This window comes from Giraffa tippelskirchi, chromosome 2, assembly GCF_054371585.1.
Source record: "Giraffa tippelskirchi isolate mGirTip1 chromosome 2, T2T-mGirTip1v1.2.pri, whole genome shotgun sequence".
Taxonomy (NCBI): domain Eukaryota; kingdom Metazoa; phylum Chordata; class Mammalia; order Artiodactyla; family Giraffidae; genus Giraffa; species Giraffa tippelskirchi.
The window spans coordinates 97931949-97946743 of record NC_137276.1 but is presented as its reverse complement, the minus strand read 5'-3'; the positions used below and the strand labels follow the sequence as shown (position 1 = coordinate 97946743).

At 42.8% G+C, this 14795-nt stretch overlaps 2 protein-coding genes across 15 annotated transcripts in view; one reads left to right on the top strand and one right to left on the bottom strand.

Annotated features, from left to right (window-relative positions):
• PCCB (propionyl-CoA carboxylase subunit beta) overlaps positions 1–14795 on the top strand; it is a 142261-nt gene that overhangs the window by 92955 nt on the left and 34511 nt on the right. For 4 of the 6 annotated variants that reach the window (XM_081569685.1, XM_081569687.1, XM_081569684.1 and 1 more), the window contains exons 11-15: positions 4551–4658; positions 4897–4997; positions 5413–5511; positions 6436–6535; positions 7528–7607. In XM_081569685.1, the coding sequence (XP_081425811.1) occupies positions 4551–4658; positions 4897–4997; positions 5413–5511; positions 6436–6535; positions 7528–7607 (488 nt within the window). Of the gene's footprint in view, positions 1–4550; positions 4659–4896; positions 4998–5412; positions 5512–6435; positions 6536–7527; positions 7840–7882; positions 8147–14795 lie in introns of those variants that run through there. The other 2 variants (XM_081569689.1, XM_081569688.1) reach the window with 2 other exon arrangements.
• Positions 12754–14795, bottom strand: part of STAG1 (STAG1 cohesin complex component) — a 483951-nt gene continuing 481909 nt past the window's right edge. For all 9 annotated transcript variants that reach the window (XM_081569675.1, XM_081569672.1, XM_081569671.1 and 6 more), the window contains one exon: positions 12754–14781. In XM_081569675.1, the coding sequence (XP_081425801.1) occupies positions 14758–14781 (24 nt within the window). In that variant the 3' untranslated portion in view covers positions 12754–14757. The remainder of the gene's footprint in view (positions 14782–14795) is intronic.

Here is a 14795-nt window from a genome sequence, read left to right as displayed (position 1 = left end):
ATGTGCTTGGTTAGATCTTATTTGTTTATTTTTGCTTTTATTTCTGTTGCCATGAGAGACTGACTTATGAAAACACTGGTACGATTTATGTCAGAATGTTTTGCCAGTGTACTGCTCTTGGAGTTTGATGGTGTCTTGTCTTACATTTAAGTCTTTCAGGCATTTTGAATTTCTTTTTGAGTATGCTCAGAGGGTGGTTTACATGTGGCTGCCCAACTTTCTTAACACCACTTGCTGAAAGACTGTTTTCTCCCATTGTATACTATTGCCTTCTTTGTCGAAGATTAATTGTCCTTAGCTCTGTGGGTTTATTTCTGGGCTCTGTTATGTTTCACTGATCTATTCAAGGTACTTTCTAATTTCCCTTCTCAGATCTTTTCTGAGCATACATCTTGCTCTAGGCATATCTGCCTCTTTCTGAAGTCCCTTGTATATACAGTTGCTCTTGAATGTCCAAATTCTGCCCCACCTCCACCAAACCCCCACTCTGCCTGTTTTTTTTTCTCCCTGGCCTTAGGTGATCTCAACTGTAATCTTTTGCCCCAGATGTCTGTCGGTGGTTCTTTTTTTCTCACAGTGAGCAATGGCTGCTACTTTTGTGGTCTGGGTGAGTTCTGAGTTAGGTACAGAGATGAAAGGCTTGCATCATTTTTCAGGGCACCCTCACACAAGGTAGAACAGACCTACATGGTGATTTGTGTCTGAGGTCGTCTTTGCTTCCTCTAGAACCAGGGAGAATGTGGGGCAAGTGTAATTCAAAATGCTACAAAGCTTTTCTGCTGTTTCTAAATTGCCTTTTTCCCAATTCAGCTTTTGTTTAGTTAACTTGCCTGTTTCAGAATTTTGACAAAGTTAGTTCTGACTGTTTCTGCTTGTTTTTTGATGTTTCTCTTTGAGGATAGGAGCTCAGTGCTGTCTGTTCCAGCTTTTTGTTAGTTAGAAATCATGTTTACACACACTGAACATGCATTTTGTTCCTGTGGTAAGTTCTCATCTGTTCATGTATTCTTGAGTTCCTCCTCCTCACTGTGTCTGTCCCTGGCATGGACTTCACATGATTTCCTGTGTCTGCACAAAGAGATTTCTCGTCCCGAGACCATGTCTGCAGGTTCTGGCATCCTCCAGTACAGGTGCACTCTCACAAGCTCACTTTTGAAGAAACTGCTTAGCTTATTCTGGAAACTTTATCCTCAAATACCTAAGACTTCTATCCCAGGGCCTTCCTGAGCCCTGACTGGGGTCTGAATACTTGGTTCCATTGTGATTCTTCAGCTTCCCACCTTCTGACCTTGTAATTTTCTTTGTGATGTTTATGGAGTGTCATAAAGTGTCAGAGGCTCACAGAGGAGGCCTCTGTCATGGTTCTCATTTCTGTTTCTTTTTTATTGATGTAGTTGATTTACAATGTTGTGTTAATTTCTGCTATACAAAAAAAGTGATTCAGTTATACATATATTAATATATATATATACTTTTTCATATTCATGATAAACCATGGGGTATTGAATATAGTTCCCCATGCTATATAGTAGGACCTTGTTGTTTACCCATTTTATGTATACTGGTTTGCATCTGCTAATCCCAAACTCACACTCCTTCTCTCCCCTTCCTCTCCTCCCGCTTGTCACTGGTTCTTATTTCTTCCTTGTAGAATTTTCCAGGGCTCATTGGACTCCCTGGGTGCCATATGCTCTGACAGGCCTGGACTATGATGAGGAAGCCAAGCTCTTGGACCTAGGGCCCACTCTTGGCAGCTCCGGGTCACAGGTTTTCCATTTCTGACTATTTTCAATTCCCCAATGATTTTATCTTGTTTTGGTTGTCATTGCTTATATTTTTCTTCTTTTTGATTTTTATTCTGACCTCTTTTCCATCTTGCGGTTTCTTAATTTAGAGTTGTCTTCATCCCAGGACTCATCATTTGCATTCTTTATTAACATAAGTTTGGATAAAGGAGGAGGGGAGATTTAAAACATTTTTCTTTTACCGAGTTATAATTTACAGACCATAAAATGCACAGCTTTTACATGCTCATTTGGGTGGGTTTTGGCAAGTTGACAATTCATGTGTGCTAAATCACTTCAGTCAAGTCTGACTCTTTGTGACCCCATGGACCATAGGCTCCATGGGATTCTGCAGGCAAGAAAACTAGAGTGGGTTGCCATGCCCTCTTCCAGGGATCTTCCCCACCCAGGGGAAAACTCACAACCTGTAATCACCATTCAAAATAAGATATAGAACATTTCTATCATCTCAGAAAATGCATTTAGCAAGAGGGAAGTTTTGCCTATTGTTATTTTTTGTTGTCTTTTTATTGGTAATTTCTAAGGTTCTTTATATATTCTGATGTGAACCCTTTGTCAGATATGTGTATTTTAAATATTTTTTTCCTGGCCTGTGACTTGTTTGTTTATTTAATTAATGGTGTCTTTTGACTCACATTATTTTTAAAAAATGGTAAAAAGTGTTTTATTTCTGATTAGAGCTTTTTATGTCCTGTCCAGGAAATCTTTGCCTACATCAAGGTTTCAAAGATAGTCCAAATCACCTTCTCAGATCTTTGTGGTTGTGGGTTATGTTAAGGTCTATGGTCCATTTTGGGTTGATTTTCATGTGTAGAGTATGGAGTGAAACAGTATCTTGCTTTCCACATTGTTTTGGTGCCTGGTCTGAAATCAGTCGTCTGGGTCTATTTCTTCCCTGTCTGTCCTGTTTTTGTTGCTGGTTTTGCCCACCTTCATGCCTCTCCCATCTTGTCTTGATTTCTGAAGCTTTATAGTTCTTGGTGGTTCTCAACTAGGGACAATTTCAATGTACCGGGAACATGTGGCTATATTAGAAGCAATTTTGATTGTCACAGTGGGTGTGAGGGATGGAAGGGGGCTCTTGACATCTAGTGTGTCTAACCCAGAGATGACGACTAAACGTTCTACATGCAGAAGTCAAACCCCTGTAGCAAAGAATCATTCTGTCCAAAATGTTGGTAGGGCCAAGACAGAGAAACCCTGCTTTTCTGAGTCTTCAGGTCAGCTAGTGGAAGTCTTCTGATACTGCTATTTAAAAAAAAATACCACTTGACTATTCTGTCTCCTTTGTATTACCATATGCATTTTAGAATCTGCTTATCAGTTTCTACAAAGGAATTTCCTATGATTTTGATAGGAATTGCTTGAAAATGCAGATTTGTCCAGCTATGCTAGCCTAGCTATTAAGCTAGGCTAAAATAATAAAATAGCATAAGTAATTAAGATTCAATATGATTAGGAGCTTAGTCTCTCACTTTCCCTAGTCATATTTCAGGTGTTCAGTAACCACATGTGGCTAGTGGTTACTGTGTCAACAAATAACAGAGCCAGAGAACATTTTCATCATCATAGAAAGCTCTCTTGGACAGCACTGGCATAGTTCACTTTGGGGATTTATATATTCTTCTGATCCATGAGTATTTAAGTTTTTTATGGACATTCTTTATCAGATAGTAGAAGTTCCATTGTACTCCTAGTTTACTGCTAGTTTTTAATTATGAATATTGGATTTTCTCAGATGTTTATATCTGTTGTGATGACCATATTGTTTTTTTCCTTTAATAATTTCACTGCTTTTCACACATTAGATCAACTCCGGATTCTTGGGTTAAACTGCACTTGACAGTGTTTTTATAATATCTCAGGACTTTTTGCATCTGTGTTAATGAGGGATTTTGCTCTGCATTTTCTTGTCCCAAAACAAGAAGTTTTGGTATCAGGATAATGCTGGCCTCATAGAATACTCTGCAGCCTGTCCTGGTTGGGGGGATTTACTAGTAATTGAGCTCTTATTCTATTCTGTGCCATTTTACTGATACCATCTCCTTTAATCCTTACACCTATGGTAGGGCTTCCCTGGTGGTTCAGTTGGTAAAGAATCTGCCTGCAATGTGGGAGACCCTGGTTTGATCCTTGGGTCAGGAAGGATCCCCTGGAGAAGCAAATGGCAACCCACTCCAGGGTTCTTGCCTGGAGAATTCCATGAACAGAGGAGCCTGGCGAGCTATATAGTCCATGAGGTCGCAAGAGTTGCACACGACTTAGCGACTAACCCACCACCTCCATGGTAGGGGTAGTAACATCCCTCCTTTTCAGGTGGGGAATCTCAGGCTCAGAAAGTAATTTCCCTAAACACATGGCTGTAGTTGGTGGAGGCAGAATCCAATCCCAACTACACGGACTCTATAAGACCAGCCCCTGGATGAGGCCTCCCACTGCAGGCTCCAGGGGTGAGGTAGGCTGTGCCTCAGGTGACAGCTACCCTTCAGTTCACAAGACAAAGACTGGATGTCTGTGCTGGGGGGTGGTGCCAGCCCTTGGGGCCGAGCCATTGCTGGGTCCTCTGGCCAGTGCCAGGTGGATTCTCCTGTTTCCCCTGTTTTTCTTGGAATATGAAGCCCTCCTTTAGTTTCTCTGATGACGAAACTTTGGTGCCCCTGTAGAAACCAGCTCTGAATGGTTGCTCAGCATGGGTGGGACTGGGAGCGGCCTAGAAGCTAAGCATGGTGGTCTATCTCTTTCTAGGATGCTTGGACATTAATTCATCTGTGAAAGGGGCTCGTTTTGTCCGATTCTGTGACTCGTTCAACATTCCCCTCATCACTTTTGTGGATGTCCCTGGCTTCCTGCCTGGTGAGTCACTGACAGAGGTGGGTCAGGAGAGGTGGTTTTGCCCAGTGAGATGCCCACTTTATTTGGAGATCTTCTTGCACAGTTCCCTCAGGATTTGTGACGTTGCCATCTTCTGGGTGTCTGGAGGGTGGGACTGGCTGGGGGTGGCCCTGTGGGGAGGGGGAATCCCTCACAGCTGAGAGTGGGGGTTGACCCCGGGGAGATTCTTTGGGGATCCAGTAACTTGCTTGTGACACAGGCACTGCGCAGGAGTATGGGGGCATCATCCGCCACGGTGCCAAGCTGCTCTACGCGTTTGCAGAGGCCACTGTGCCCAAAGTGACGGTCATCACTAGGAAGGTGAGGAGCTCAGGCTGGAGGCTGGAGCCCCCTCACCCCCAGTGGCGGGGCCTGGGGGTTGGGGGTCTGGCCGAGAGGGTCAGCAGTGCTGGAAGGAGTCTACGCCTCACTCCCCTTAACAAGTTCTCGAGGATGGCTCAGCGTGGATGGCCCTGCAGATACGCCCAGCAGAGAAGTCCCTGCTCATCTGGAAACTGAGAGCAGCAGTGGGAAAAGGCCGGAAGACCATGACCGTGAACTGTGAAAGGCCTGTGGCTGCGCCCTTGTGTTCCCGGGCCTCCCAGCCCTGGGCCTTCAGGAACCCAGCAGGGCCAGTCTTGCTTTTCATCCTCATTTCACTTGGCTTCCTGGGGTCTTATAGGGATGTGATCTGGTTGACTCAGGCTCTAACATTCAGCATTTGGGACTGTTCTAGGCCTACGGTGGTGCCTATGATGTCATGAGCTCCAAGCACCTTTGTGGTGACACCAACTATGCCTGGCCCACAGCGGAGATTGCAGTCATGGGAGCAAAGGTAAGACCCTCTAGCTTTCCCTTCTCCTGGCTCCAGGGACTCCACTCTACTTGCATAGCTGGGAAGTGTAGGGAAGAACTGGGCCTCTGGGGTCACCAGGCCTCTGAGGAGTTGAGGTGTAGACCTTGGCAATCCCCCTCCCGCACTTTCACTTCAGGCACGGACCCAGGTAGTAGGGGCCTCGAGTGGGTTCAGGGATTCAGTAGAAGGGAAAGGGCTGAGTCAGCTGAACTAGTTGTTGGAGGACTGGATGTTTTCCCAACCCCATCCCCAGCTCCCAAGAGGGCCCGGAGCCACTCCTGCAGCCCACGGAAGCCGGGCTGTAGTCCTGACCCTGCTGACTTTGGGCAGGGTGCCTCCTGTTGCTTGGTCTACTCACCATTCCTTTCCTGCTTTGAAATATCTGTTGGGGTTGAACTAGGTATCTCCCAGGCCCCCACCTCCCCAAGCTGACTTTTAGGGGTTCTGATAAGAAGGCTTCTCTCTCAGTCCTCATTTTTCTACGTTTGCATTTTAGATTCTCTGCCTCTGGCCATTGAGTTGTGTGCTCAGGGCTCAGGATAATGAAAAAGTGTTAACAGCATTCTGCTTCCCTTGATAAGAGGACCTTGACTCTAACAGTGGAAACTGGGCCAAATATCTTGGCCTCGGAGAAGGACAAATGCACTTGGAGAGATTAGGACAGAATCTAGGGAGGCAAGTGATGACTTGGTCTGGGCCACCCGGTCACTGGAGCCGTGGCTGAGCATCCATTGCAGCCGTGGGGTTATGGCAGTCACTCCAGGCACCTGGCGTGGCCACTTCTCTCTAGCACACTTTGTTTACCGAGACATTTGCAATCACTCCCAGTGATGTTGAGAGGAGGGGGTGCCAGACCTGGTCTCCGGGGGCCTCCAGGATGATCACCAACTCCTCTCATGACAGGGTGCTGTGGAGATCATCTTCAAAGGGCACGAGAACGTGGAGGCTGCTCAGGCAGAGTACATCGAGAAGTTTGCCAACCCTTTTCCTGCAGCCGTGAGAGGTGGGCTTGTGTTGGGGAGAGCAGCTTGGCTCAGTTGTTGAGTCGCTTGCTGCTTATTTTGCTCCAGAAGGCCTACCTTTGCCCTTCCTGTTGAATCTGAAGACTGGTGAGGGCTTGCTGGACCACGAGCCATCATCACTTAAGGGCAGAGGGGCTTGTATGGGCCACTTTGTAACCATGATCAAGAAAACATTGCTGAAGTGGCTAAATCTCTCTTCATGGTGTTCCAGTCACCTAGTACTGTGAAAAATCTACTCAAAACAAAGTGGTCTAAAATAACCTCCCTGCACCTTCCCCTCATAGTTCTGAGGGTCAGCGTTTGGTCTGGGCTGAGCTGGGTAGTGGTTCTCCTGGGATCAGTCATGAAGTATGTCATCTAGCTGCCTGACTCAGGCTGGATAGTCCGTGGTGGCCCCACTCACATGGCTGGTGCTGGCTGTCAGCTGGACTTTCCTTCACGGGGTTGCTTATTCTTTGGGAGGTGAGTCCACCCTGCTCTGCAGGGTGTCCTGAGGGCAGCAAGAGGGTGAGAGGGGAAAGAAAGTGCCTTGAGGCCTAGGTGTGGAAGTTGCAATGTTACTCTTGCTACATTCTATTGGCCAAGGCAATTTACAAGGCCAGGTGAAGAAGTACAGTCCACTTCCTGATGGGAAGAGTGGCAAAGTAAAGTGGCAGAGGGACTTACGCACAGGATGGGACCAATGATTGTAGTGAGTTTTTAAAAATAAAAGTGCACTTTCTTCATTTTATTCCCTACTAAATTCATCTTGACAGGATGGAAGAGGGGTCACATTTTCCTTTTCTTGCTGAGTGTTTCTGGGCCAGTTTGGAACCCTCCAGAGGAACAGGGGGCTCCTGGGGTCATGAGGAGGTTCGCAGGACCGAGCCCCTCTTGTGTCAGCCTGGGCCCTAGAAGGCGGTGCCCACACTGAGCACCACGTGAGGGCTTGGTGGGCAGCAGGTGATCCACTTCCTTTCCTGTGCTTCCCCAGGGTTTGTGGATGACATCATCCAGCCTTCCTCCACACGTGCCCGAATCTGCTGTGACCTGGATGTCCTGGCCAGCAAGAAGGTACAGCGCCCTTGGAGGAAACATGCGAATATTCCATTGTAAATGAATCAGGGAAAGATAAACCAGGACCTAATTACTGCCAGGCCATTTGTATATGCCCCTGCCTTTGCAGTCATGAAACCTGGGAATCTAGATACCATTAATCACTTGAAATGGCTAAGTTTATTAAATTCTAGAAAGATTTCATTTGTGCCTTACTGTAAAATTATTTTATTAAAAATCTTAACTGATATATTTTGAGCTTAAATTTCTTTCTTTTTTTTCCTTTGTGGTAGAAATCTGAAAAATGAAGAAAACTAGAAAGAAAACACTATAGTATTATCACTTTGAGCTCACCCTTATCTGTGTATTGTTTTCCTTTCTTTCCCTAAGAATTAATTTTTTCTCTGAAGGTGAGATAATAAGCCTTTAGAGTGAACTATTTATCTGCTTAGGCTTCAGTTTTCTTACTTATAAATGGTATAATATTTAAATGATGTATACTGTCCTTGTTTCCTTCAGGAAATGTTGAGGATTAAACGTATTTATAATTGTGTGTATATATGTGTGTGTCTACCAGAATAGACGCTTAGGAAGCATATACTGTATAGTAATTGCTTACCTTATATTAACTTCTTTCCAGAAATGTGTCCTCAGATTTTAAAAAATTTTGGAAAATTTCAAACCTGTGGAAATGTGGCAAGAGTTGTATACTCTTTACCAAGATTCTCCAGTTCTTAACACTTTCTACATTTGCTTCATCTCCTACATAAATGTATAATTACTATTTTTATTGATCTATTTGAGAGTAAGTTGCAGACTCATAACCCTTTGTCTCTCCAGATTTCAGTGTTTATTTCCTATGAAACAAGGCTCATTGTCTTACATAGTCTTTAATGAGATTGACATTTTTGAAGCATGTTTGTCAAATATTTTGTAGACAGTCGCTCAGTTTGGGTCTGTCTGGTTGTTTACAGAAATTTAGATCCAGGTAAGAATAATACACAAGAGTGTTCTTTTCTTATATTACATTAGGAAGCACATGTTAGTTTTTTCCCGTTATTGATGAAATTGAATCTTATCACTTGGTTAAGGTGACAGCTGCAAAGATGACAGCCTTTGTAATTTTCTCTTTGTAATTAGTAGTGAATCTGGGGGCATTTTGTAAGCCTGTCAGCACACTTTTGTCTAGTACTTGTAGTATGATTCTTGCCTCAATCAGCTGTTCTATGTTGGTTATAAAATACTATATTTCTGATCCTATCATTTTACCCATAAGGAAGGAAGGAGGAGTTTTCTCCTCTTCAGAAAAAATTTTTAGTATCAATTTAGACATGTAAATTGTTTTTTCATTTTTAAACAGTTTTCCTGAAATAGTTTATTTTTCTTACTATGTGTGTGTGGGGTCAGTTGTGTCTGGCTCTCGGCGACCCTATGGACTGTATCCCCCTAGGCTCTTTTGTCCATTGAATTCTCCAGGCAAGAATCCTGGAGTGGGCTGCCATTCTCCCAACCCAGGGATTGAACCTGAGTGTCCTGCAATTGCAGGGAGACTTTTTACTGTCTGAGCCACTAGGGAAGCCTTTTCTTACTATGCTATCTATCACCCTGTCAAATTTTCAAACACACATTATACTTGTTTGTTACATTTTTCTCCCTGTCCCATACCTTCTCCAACCCAGGGTTTCTTTTTTTTTTTAATTTATTTATGATTTTCGGCTGAGCTGGGTCTTTTTTGTTGTGCGGGCTTTTCTCTAGTTGTGGCAAGTTGGGTCTACTCTGTAGTTGCACTGCTCAGGCTTCTCGTTCTGGGGCACAGGCTATAGGGCGTATGGTTTCCCAGTAGTTGCGGCGGGTGGGCTCAGTATTTGCGGCTCCCAGGCTTAGGAGCACAGGCTCAGTAGTTGTGCATGGGCTTAGTTGCTCTGAGGCATGTGGGATCTTACTGGACCAGGGATCGAACCCGTGTCTCCTGCATTGGCAGGAGGATTCTTTACCACTGAGCCACCAGGGAAGCCCCACCCTAGGCTTTCTTGAGATTGAGAATCATATATTCATAGCTGAAATCTGTGCTTGGTACATAATTTCATAAATGCTTGCTTTTAGTGAATGAATATATTCAATCATGGGTTCTTTAAAGATTTAATGTTACTCATTTTGATGTTCAGAATTTCCTGATATGGCCAGAGGGGTGCTCTTTCAAGCTGGTTTCTTAGTCCTGTTGATATGTTACAGTAATTTTTTGTGCACTTGCTTTTGACACAGGATAATGTATTAGGTTCATCGTATATTTTTCTTAGAGCCGTGGTTTCTTTTAGTAGATGAAATTTGGATGCAAACATTGACACTATATTTTCACATTGATACTGGGTTGTCATTGCTTCTAGGTATTTTCAGCGGACTATGAAATATTTATCCCGGTATGTGTGTGTATATATATATATGTATATAGGGAACATATATATATGAAAATATATATTATGTAATTTTTGAAATTTTGAGCTCATATTGAAACTTTTAATTCTAATCTAACATATAAGTTATTTGCCTTCCTTTCCTTCCATAATTAGGTAGGTCTTCTCCTACACTGATGAAATGGGCTCTTATTCAGTATATACTTGACCCTTGAACAATGCAGGGGTTAGGGGGGGCCTGCCATCCTGCCGTTGAGAAGCCATGTAAAATATAGTTGGCTCTCCCTATATGCAGATCCAATCTGTAGTTCCATGTCCAGGATTCAGTCAACTGTGCACCATGTAGTACTGTAGTAGTTACTGTTGAAAAACCTGTATAAGTGGACTTGTCCAGTTGAAAACCTGTGTTGTTTAAGGGTATTTTACTCACTTGCTTAGTCCTATAATAAACACCAATTTCAGAGATACTACAGCTTTATCAACATCAAACCTTCTAAAGTAAAGTTCAAGACTTTTTTGTAATTGTTTCTAAACAGAAGGTACATGGTTACTTGGATTAGTAACTTGGGTGGTTATCATTTTTAAAGAATCAGTCCTTTGTTTGTAGACCACTTTATAGAGTTTTTCCCCCCACCCTTGTTGACTTTATTTTTCTGAGTATGTAAACTATTAAGTAATACCAGAAATGGTGATTTTAACTGATTCCAACATGAAGATTAAAGCATGAGTGTGCTTCTTTGAGGTGAGAGTTCTGAATCCTCCAATCCCTGATGACTTTGTTCCAGACTCTTAGATCCAAAGGTCTGTAAGCCCTGCTTGATTGCATCATTTTAAGCTCAACTTAACCTACATGTGACTATCATCCACTTTTTCCATTTCCGCCAGTCACCCCACCATTCTGGATAGATAGGTTTATGCCCCTAGAGTTATTTTTCTTGAGCATCTTCCCTGTGTTGGAGAATGGGAATCATCTCCCACTCTAGTTGGGTTCTGAGTTCTTTTACAAGTCTTCCCCCACCTCTTGCCCATCTCTGTGGCCTCCTGCTAAGCCAGAAATCTTGTCCTGAGCTAAGACTCATTCCATGTCCAGATCTTGTTGCATTTCTAGCACTTCTAATGGATAGTACCCTGCTCTCCAGAGTCTGCAGCCCACACAGAAGGTTCTGATATGTCCCTGTCCTGCCTCTAGTGAGTTTTGAGAATACTGTTTTGCTTCAAGTAGCTCCAATCTGCTCATGCTCAAGGGCCCGACTTTCCCATTAGTTCATCTCAACTTGTATTGAGATGATTCTGCTCATAACATGTATTTTTTTTTAAGCAGTTTATGGTGCATTCCTCAGCCTCCTTCCCTTTTTAGACCTGAAACATAGTTTTGTCTTCCAAGCTAGGTGATAAGTTGCTAGTGGGTAGAGATGTTTGGCCAGGGGTCCTTTGTACTTCTCTTTGGCACCAGCAGTAAGATTAAGCTATTGGAGCTGGGAAAGGAGTGGTGGTGGATTCCTGGGTTTTTAGAGGGCCCCTGGCTAAGGAAGAATCATACAGGTTGGCTAGTGTGTGGCTCAATAGCTTGAAGTTGCCCGGCCAATCCTATTTCTGGGGTCTGCCAATCTAGGATTTGGCCCATTTGAAAACCAAGCTGGTGGTGGAGGAGACACAAGGCTGTAAGATCTTGGCAGCTTTGTCCAGTAGACCAGCCTCTGTGGGTTACAGAGTGGCATTGAGTTCTCATGGGCTGGTGTTTAGGCATGCCTTTCCCAACTGTGGTCTTGTCTTAGAGGAAATGGTGAATCTTGTCACCAGAGAGGACTTGAGTGTATTTAGTAGGTAGGTACTTCCCATGTCCCTACTGTCTGTGATAATTTGTGTGTCCTTGGGAGTAGAAAGCTATCCTTGACCTCTGCAGAGCAAGGCACTTAGGAGGGCAGGGATGGAACCTTACCTGAGTTTGGTCTGCTATGAAGAGCCTGAACAGGCACTAAGCCTTTGCTTCCCATGAAGATCCTGCTCCTTGTTTGATTCTTTTCTGAGAGCAGGGCCAACAGTCACAGCCAGGGTAGAATTGCACCTGGGTAAAGCCCTGGTCTAATCTCATAAGCACATAACCTTCCAGATGAGCTGCTAGAGCCTCAACTTAATCACCTTCGTCTTTGGCTCCCCAGAATCCCCGCTGCCCATTTATCCCCTGCAATTCTTGCTTCTTCTCATGGACATCTCAGGCCATCTAATGAACACAGCCCAGAGAACACGGTGGGGCCTGTAAAGTGTAGGACACGATTTTGTGCAGTGACATCTGGCAGCGGTGTCAAGAGAAACCTTCCCTTTGGCAGCCATGTAGAACACAAGTGGTCTTTAAAGGGCATGGTCGTACGTAAGTGCTGGGTCTGGATCTCAGGTGGGGGACGGTCCCAGGCTTCAGACCAGTTGATAATCCATGAATGCCTCCTCCAACACTCAGCCCACAAGAGACTTCCTCTTGAATGCCCACTTGGTCTAACCAGTCTTTCCCTCTCTCCAAGGAAATCCAATGGATGAAAGAAAACTGATGAGCTAGTCTTAAAATTCTACTTGCTTAAAAGAGTAAAGCCTCACTGATACAGTGATTTGCTGTTGTTTTAACAGATTATCCTAAAGAGCAAATTCTCAGTTCTTGGTTAAAAAAAAAAAGGAAAGCTTCATCATTCTGTTGAACAGGATGAGAAATCACCTATTTCAAGCTTTACCTAACAGGAACAATAGGATGACTACCACAAGCCTGATTTTGAATAGTTTATTAAAGGAAAGGTGAAGCATCAGTTTCAAATTGTACAAAAGGAAAAAAACCTCATATTGCAAATGTACAATTTACAGAATTACTAGCAAAACCAATCAAGGAGACACTGAAAATACAAAAATTCGATTGACTTCAAACTAAACTGGAAACCCATTGGAGTAGAGACTAAGCCTTTTCTGTCGTGTGGTTGTCTACGATTCTAAGTCGGCATTGGTTTTTCCACATGAAACTGTCCAGCAAAGGACCAATCATCTGTGCAGGTGCCAGGGCACTTCCCAGCCTGCTCCCCAGTCAGAGCCACAGGGGGCAGGGCTGGTGTGGTAGACAGTCCAGTCATCCCTGCCCCTTCACATCCAGTGAAATCCATATTTCTGGAAGAAAGCGATACCCCAGCCCCCCTAAATGGAGCCCAGGAATTGCTAAATTAGCAGATAAAACATTTTTGGTGACCAAGTTTTTTTCAGAACTGTACAAATGTTGAGAAGTTTGTTTACTAAAAGGATGAATAAAATAACCCATTTTGCTTTCCCACATAGTCACTGGGTGCACAGATTTGTTTTTTAAAAAACGCTTTTATTTTTTGGTAAAAAGGGAAAGCAAAGCCTCATCATTCTGTTGCAGCTACTTTAAAAACCAGCCTGGAAACAGCTGTGGTGGATTGGTTTGCAAATTCTGAGGCTTCCTTTTAAAATCAGAAAGGAAGAAACTAAGTGGGCTTTTAAAAAAAATAACAGTAGCAGCAAGTCATAAAAGTCTAAGCAGAATGTAACTCTAAACCATGAAGGCTGTCCTGAAGATTCATAATTTCTTTCCCCCAAAGAATTATCCTTAATATGCACATTTAACACTGAAATGTAGCTGTATTTCAAGGTAAGCTTAAGTACTTCACCCTCTAAGCACAGACTTCTATGCAGCACATACTTCTATAATTGGTAAACTTAATTCACAAAATTAGTGCATAAGGGTATTAAGTGCATGGGAAGTAGACACGGTTATGTTACACTTAAAATTACGTTTGAATGGCAAAGGAGTTCATGATTATCATTTTAAGAAAATGGAAGTCCATGTAACTTGAATTTGGCAGGGCATGAAATAAGTGGTAAAAACAGCAAACTGATAACTTGAGAACCATTTTTGTTTTACTGAGAATACTTTATTTGCTGGTAGAAGTTGCTAAAAATGCACAGAACAAATACCAATAGAAAATGTACTGTATTTGAATCTCCCTATTCTATATAAAATGAATGGTGTACAGCATCTGTTGGAAAAATGGCTGCATGGACATTTCTTATTTTATGCCCCCTTATAAATAAAAATAAACCTTTTTATTCAAGAGTATATAAAATCTGGGAATTCATATCCATGTCCACAGAGGGTGTGTGGTTTTTGGCAGAGATGCACTGTCAGAATTTCATCATAGCTTGTCAATATTCTGCTCCTCCATATTCTCGTATTCCACATGGTCAACCAAATCCAGTGAGCTCCAAAAACACTCTTCGGCAATTAGGGTGAGCTGCTTACTCATAGGTTTAATAAAAATGGTTAGCTTTTAAAACATAAAAAGGCAAAATGTTAAAACGGTTTTTAAATTGTACAACAGGAAAATAAAGTTAAAAATATTTTTTTTTACTCAATGCTGAGTTTTCATAAAACAGGTATTACAGTGTTTATCTTGACAGCTGTTTTAAAAATTTAAAATTTCTTCCTCCCTCCAGAAAAACACACACATCTGTACTGGGATAAGTCCAATAATAGGACACAAATGATTTTTCAGGTCAGTCTTTCTGAGGTGACATTCACCAACATTCCCTTGGGTAATTTACATGCTCCTCTTCTGTCACTGCAAAAAGGGATTGACCTTAATCATTTGATTAAAAAACAAATCAGATCACATCAAAAGTGTTTTTTTCCCCATACAAGCTATCACAGTATATAGGCCTCTAGCTCTAAATAATAGAGTTCCAGATTTGTAAATTTTCTTCAGACTTCAGAACATAGGCATTCCAAATCCCTAGAAAAAATGAA